General features: G+C 32.6%; 1 protein-coding gene across 3 annotated transcripts; it reads right to left on the minus strand.

The window, feature by feature from the left end:
- Nucleotides 1–3,980: 3,980 nt before the first annotated feature.
- On the minus strand, nucleotides 3,981–6,580 carry LOC117905376 (RNA-binding protein 1-like). 3 transcript variants are annotated; one of them, XM_034818297.1, is made up of 3 exons: nucleotides 6,214–6,579; nucleotides 4,582–5,900; nucleotides 3,981–4,401 (listed from the first exon to the last, which is right to left on the minus strand). In XM_034818297.1, exons 1-2 carry the CDS (start codon nucleotides 6,436–6,438, stop codon nucleotides 4,602–4,604), a joined length of 1,524 nt encoding a protein of 507 aa, XP_034674188.1. In that variant the 5' UTR covers nucleotides 6,439–6,579; the 3' UTR covers nucleotides 3,981–4,401; nucleotides 4,582–4,601. The 3 variants fall into 3 exon arrangements, with proteins under 3 accessions (XP_034674188.1, XP_034674189.1, XP_034674187.1); XM_034818298.1 differs by having other exon boundaries at nucleotides 4,027–4,927; nucleotides 5,036–5,900; nucleotides 6,214–6,580; XM_034818296.1 differs by having other exon boundaries at nucleotides 4,027–5,900.
- Between the last annotated feature and the right edge of the window lie 538 nt (nucleotides 6,581–7,118).

The following is a 7,118-nucleotide window of genomic DNA, read 5'->3' on the forward strand; positions in this document are numbered from 1 at the left end:
TCATTTTATGACATTTTCAAGAGTGTTAGTTTTTCCTTATGTTCTCATTTTTCAAGAAATGACATCTTTTGAGTTGATAAATCTACCATGCTTAAAACGTATCTTAAATTCATTTGTTAATTACCTTACATGGATATCAATTCATACTAAAATATTTGCACTCGATATATATAACTTTATCACTTTCTTTATTTCAATGAATACATTTAGTAAGTAGTTTGCCAGATTTTGCACATAAATGAACCTTTGAACTTCTAATTCTCGTTGATTTGTCTAAGAATTAAGATGAGATAAAGTTGATGCATCCCAAGCAATTTCTCATTATTCTTTTGAAATCAACTTTTCTCACCCCAAATGGCGGGAAAATAGATTCATCAAACTGACAATTTGTAAAGCAAGCCGTAGAAACATCAATTGTCAAGAGTTCAAGATACCTTATGATAGATCAAGAATAAAAAATTTACATACATCTCAAGTCTTCATTAAAAAAACTCATTTTAATGTGTTGTATGATGCAATTGGTACATACACCACACAATTGGAGATTCATAAATGAGAGACATTTAATTATTTTGCAAATATGAGTTGTAAAAAGGAGTATTGATGGTAAGTTATAGGTCAAATATAAACTAAAGTTCTAACATGCATAATAGCATGTCCTTAAACAAAAATGAGAAAATTGGTTTTCATTAGTAAAGGTCGAGCAATTAATTAGAGGCGTTTAAAGAAGGATTCTATCAAACCATTCTAGGTATGAGCATGATCAACAAGATGTTGAATATTAATCACAATTGACATACAATAGTCGATGAATGTTTGAAAAATAAATTCAGTAGTATTATCAATATGTATTGTCTTGATCGAATAATCAATAAATTGTGTTCATAATCTTATTATTTGTATAAGACACTTAACACAAACGATATTACATGTATAAATGAGACAAACGCCTAACCACTTAGTAGAGAAATCTATTAACATCATAAAATAATATAATGGTTCACGTAGTGGATAGATATGCCCACATATATCATCGTATATTCTTTCTAAAAAATTATGAGAACTTATATATGACTTAAGTAAAAAATTGTATAATTATCAATTTGCCTTGTAAATAAGCCGCATGTGAATATTCATTGGGTAAAAAAAAAAAATTGTTCTTTAATAGATGTCTATGTGAGTGTTCTATTATTTGACTCATCATTGAAGACCCTAGGTAACCTAACTAATCAAGCCAACACATAAAAAAAAATTAGATCGCTAATTTTTTTATTTACAACAACATATGACTCTGTAGGTTTTATGATTATATGATACAACTTAAAGAAAAAAACAATGAGCTTATCCCTTATAAGCTTTTGTTTAGGAATAATAGAAGTCATATAAATACATTCTATATCGCTTTATCACATTTTCAATCAAATAGTCATTTTTACGGGTATATTTAAAATTGAGCAAATCTCTTCCCGATATAATATAAAACATCGTTTATATAAAGTATTGTTCGATTTGGTAGCATAATATTTGCTCTTTAGGATCCTTCAATCAAGTTTGTAGTACCTGATATGGTACCAACATTAACATTTACTAATGTTAATTTGAAAAAATAGCTTTTATCTCAAATAATTATGTGAACGCATAATTTATGAAATACATATCTTCCTCATTCACCTTGAAATAACAAATGCAATTTTATATAAGAATAATATTTGACAAAAACAAACACATGATAAATAAAGATACTAAATATAATGACAATATACGATGTATCTTCAATTAATAAGAATATTTTCATCATTTGCTCACTAAAACATTTAAAGAAATCAAAATATAACAAAGTATGTTAAGATCTAATTTATCACTATGAGTGAAAATCATTTTCATCTCTTCCACTTTTACGTTTAATGATACTTTGTAAAAATTGACTAAAAATTTAGACATATGATAAGTACACAAACAATACTTTTTCTTACCACACCCATAATAACACCCATAATAATTATCATTATTGTTTAACTTCTAGTGAAATTGTATGGTTTATTTTGTTATGTCAACTTTCAATTTGGTATTAATAATCAAAGAAGGAGATTTGTATTCGCCTATATGAATAACATTATTATGCATTAACGACCCTAAGTTTAAGATCAAAAGATTACATTCAAAGCAATATGTATTGGTAATGGATTATGGAATGAAAATAGACAAAATGCAAAGTTGTAAAGAATAATAAAGAGTATACCCCATATATATAGAGGAGAGGAGAATTGAGAAAATTAGAACTTTTCTTGCTCCTTTATACAAGAGAAAGGAAGTCATTTATAAGCTTTACAAATGATTTCCATTTAATACTCATCTTTAAAATGAGTATATGATAAACTTACTTCTTATTCTATCTTATGTTTTTAGATTATAAAACCCATTATTTATCTATTTTAGAATATTGTTAGTTCTTTCTCTTCCATCTCACACTCTAACAAAGACGCCATTAGAATTTGATACATTTTTAAAATGAGTATATGACAAACTTACTTCTTATTCTATCCCATGTTTTCATATTATAAAACCCATTATTAATCTATTTTAGAATATTGTTAGTCCTTTCTCCTCAATCTCACACTCTAACAAAGACGCCATTAGAATTTGATACATCTTTAATATAAGTATATGACAAACTTACTTCTTATTCTATCTTATGTTTTCAGATTATAAAACCCGTTATTTATTTATTTTAGAATATTGTTGGTCCTTTCTCTTCCGTCTCACACTCTAACAAAGACGCCATTAGAATTTGATACATCTTTAAAATGAGTATATGACAAACTTCTTATTCTATCTTATGTTTTCAGATTATAAAACCCGTTATTTATCTATTTTATAATATTGTTAGTCCCTTCTCTTCCATCTTACACTCTAACAAAGACGCCATTAGAATTTGATACATGCAGACAACAATTATCAATATACACATCTGATACTTGGGCCTCACTTACATGAAAGTTCCAGCCTTATAAGCTGGACCTCAAACATGGCCTCGCCCAGAAAATTAGAGGACTGCGTTGTTATCCGATGGCTCCACAAGGTCTCGAAAAGAAAAAAAGAAATTGAAGGTTGAAAGAGCTCAAAATGGAAGCTTAACGTTTGTTTAGGAAATGTTTTTCTTGAAAAAATAGTTTTTGAAAGCATTTTTTTTTTTTTTTCAAAATAAACTCTGGAATGTTCTCAACCTATTTGTTTTCTTCATCTTTCTAAATATTTCTTAAAAATAACCTTATATAGGAAGTGAAAAACCACTACAGCATCATGAGATAGACAGAGCCCAAAAGTGGAAGCCCCCTTCACCGCTTCGTATATTACATAGAAACCACTCCACATGTATGCCATGTATGGCAAGTATCGAAAGAGCATTTCCACATAACTGTCTTGCTTGCAGAGCATGACTTTTTTCCTAAAATTTCCAGTAACTGAAAGAAAATGTCCAAAAGCTGCATTGATTCTAACAAGAAAAAGGAAGATGGCAGCTGAGCAAAAAAAGACTCCATAGCTGCTGTTCAGGAACCGAGAGCTAAACTTTTAAGCCACCCTTTATCAGCAAGATAATACATACACCGCAAATACCATTCAATATGGATGCACATTACTTTGGTTAAAATGAGATGAGGACTATAACAACAAATCCACTAAGGATTTGTGTACACAATCTTCAAGAGCATCATACTAAGGATTTGAGAGCATAATTTTATATAGATTAGTCACCACTCATGACAGCAACTGCATTTGAGCAGAACAAATGTCAATAAAGCCATATAAATTCTCCTAGTAAAGGTAGAGGGGAGAATTTTATACCTCCAAAGTATATGATCAATCTATTCATTTGGCTAGCCAATCAAACAAAAGTACGTGAGAGGAATATAAACGGGGGACCATACTCACCATTCTCTTACACTAGACTCTCTAAATTGCTTCCCACATAAGACACAACAAACCCAAATAAATATATGCATATATTATAACATTTAGGAACCGTAATGAAAAAACAAAAAGAGTCCATCACTAGGAGAGCATTGCGAAGGGTCTTACAGATAGATCCTCTTTCTGGGATGCTCAATTTTTTTTACTTTCAAGTGACGGTATAAAATTTGGGGCAATGCTAAAAATTATTAGCTCACAGAAGATCACCCAAATTCATTTAACAAGAACAAGAGCTCTGCTTTAATACTACATTGTTTTGGCAATCTATAATACCTACCAGACAAATAAATAGATCAAGGTAACTCAAAGTGGGAATACATTGAAATATGCTTTTAAATATAGTTGACGGTGAATACCAATGAAAGATCATATTGTGAATGAACCTTGAAACCAAAGCTTTGGCTGCAACACCATGTGCCATTATCGTAGGACCTTGCAGATAGGGGAAAAATATGATGTAGTTTTGAATTTAGAAACAATTATATTACACAAGACAAATCCTGTATGGATAAATTATTGAAACCTAAGATAACAAAGCAAGAATGTTTATGGTCAGGAAACAGAACCAATAATGTAAAGGAGCAGTCCTAACCCTGTCAGTATGATACTCACCAATCTCTCAATGTAGAGTGTCAGCTAGAATCACAATCAGGGGAAGGCTTAAGTTGTTCATCAATATCATTTTGATTTTGTATGTCGTAACTAGAATTAGAAGCAGCACCATTGCACTTCAAATTATCAGTGCTTGTATTCAAGCTACAAGTAGAACCATTGTCGTGCGAATCTGAAGAAGAAGCCACACCATCATCCTTCGTATCTGGAGGAGCAGCACCATCAAAGGAATCTGAAGGAGAAACAGTACCATCATCCTTTGAATCTGAAGGAGATGCAGCACAATCAACCTTCAAATGCGAAGAAAATTCAGAACCATCTTCTTTCAAAGGTGAAGAAACAGCACCATCATCCTTCAAAGAATGAGGTCCAGAGTTCTCCCCAGCCGAAGTAGGAGCTTCACCATTGCAAACCATATTTGAACCATCTTCTTTCAAAGGTGAAGAAACAGCACCATCATCCTTCAAAGAATGAGGTCCAGAGTTCTCCCCAGCCGAATTAGGAGCTTCACCATTGCAAACTATACCCAACTTTCCCCCAACTGAATTGTTCAGGGCCAAAGAGGGAGGATTGAAGTTACCATTAGCATCCTCCAAGGAAGAGTCATTCTGAGATGGGGTTGGGGTCGCATCAGCTTGTGATCTAGAGCTTGTTCTTGGCCCTACAAGCCCATTAGACGAACCAGCAACCATGTTCCTACCACTTGAGTATGGAGGATACATGATAGCACTGCCAAGAGATCCAGGGCCATTCCAAGGGTGCTGAAAAGGTGTCCTTCCATAGTCAATTCCAGCATTCTCTCCCATAAAGTAACCACCAGGATACATGCTAGTTGCAGCATAACAATAATTTTCAATACAGCCATATCCTGAATAAGGAAAATAACCTGGAAAAATCTCATATCCAGGAGCAGGAGCATAAGGCAAGTTCTGCCCATGCAGAGGAAAGGAAGACCCTCTTCCACCACCCATCCTCATATTATAACCATTTTTATTATTGTTGTTTGCTTCTTTTGGCACGGCTCTCTTCACCTCCACACGCTTTCCATTTAACTCATAGAAGTTATTCTGCATAACATGCTCAACGGATTCCTCAGACTCAAAAGTAATGAACCCAAATCCCCTCGGGCGGCGAGTAGCGCTATCGTGCATCACAACTACATCCGTAATTCTACCAAACCTCTCAAAGTAATTCTTGAATTCTTCCTCTGTTAGATTAGATGACAGCCCTCCAACAAAGATCTTTTTCGACGTAAAATTATTATTGCCACTACCATCTAAATTTCTCTGACCTTTGTTCATCGCCCTTTTCACTTCGACCTATAAAAACATGGTAAACATTACAAAATATACCAGAAACCAAGAACTCACCAACAGGGAAAAAGAAGCGCGTATCAAATCTTGGAATGTTCCTAATTCGGGGCTCCATACAATTAATTATCACAATTCAAACCCCAAGTGGCGAAGTTTATTTCAATTATTTTTTCCTCAATTTCTTCAGCGACCAAATAAAAAATCAGACTTTTCCGGCGGAAACAAGAAAACCAACCAAAGAAAAACAACGATATTCCCTGAAACCAAAAATTTCAAAAAAATATAAACAAAAAGTTAAAAAAAGAAACATCAGACTCACCCTTTGTCCTTGTATAAAATGCTGCTGCTGATCCTGGAGAGCTCTACTGAGGGAAGCAGCGTCAGCAAAAGTAACAAATCCAAAGCCCCCTCTAGGCGTTCTCCCAGAATCCCTTCTAATGTAAGTCTCCACAACAGTACCGTACTTGCTGAAGTAGTCCCTCAGCAGCCCTTCGGTGATGGCGCCGGAAACTCCACCAACGAACAACTTGACCTGCTCCGCCATGGCCACTCCAAGTCTCCAACCCCTACAAAACCCCTAACCCTAACCCTAGGTAAAACTACAATCTATAGTAGCAACCCCATTCTTAAATTCTTAATCAAAGTCTCCTGGTAATCAAATACTGAGGGTGTGAGAGTGTGAGGGGGAGGTCCACTTGTAATTAAACACCTAGAATCCCTTTTCGTATGGTATTCTACTTGGCATACCCTATTTTCTGCCACACAACCACGCGCACCTCTATTCACTTTAACTATTCTTTCTATTTTCACCTATCTCTTCCTAATTTATCCTATCCAAATTTATTTACTATAAAACCCAAATTTTATAAACCAATCTTATCTTCCTCCATTTCGAAATACGTGTATTTTTTTATAAATCAAATAATTATTTTATCAAAAAATTAATTTATTATTTTAAGTTAATAAAAATATCTTATAAATAAATTTATTATAAAATTTAATCCCGATGATAAATAAAATATTTTTTTAATCTTTTAATTAATAATGATTTTATATTTTATATAATATAAATCTCTTCATTTTATTTTTCTTTTTTTAAATAAAAAATTAAAAAAAAATATGATTGACACCAACAATAAAATAAGAAATTTAAAAAAAAACTTAAAACTTAAAAATATAAAAATAAAATATTGAGTTTTATTTTACTCGTAAGAGTATGCTAGT

Source organism: Vitis riparia, chromosome 18 (assembly GCF_004353265.1).
Source record: "Vitis riparia cultivar Riparia Gloire de Montpellier isolate 1030 chromosome 18, EGFV_Vit.rip_1.0, whole genome shotgun sequence".
Taxonomy (NCBI): domain Eukaryota; kingdom Viridiplantae; phylum Streptophyta; class Magnoliopsida; order Vitales; family Vitaceae; genus Vitis; species Vitis riparia.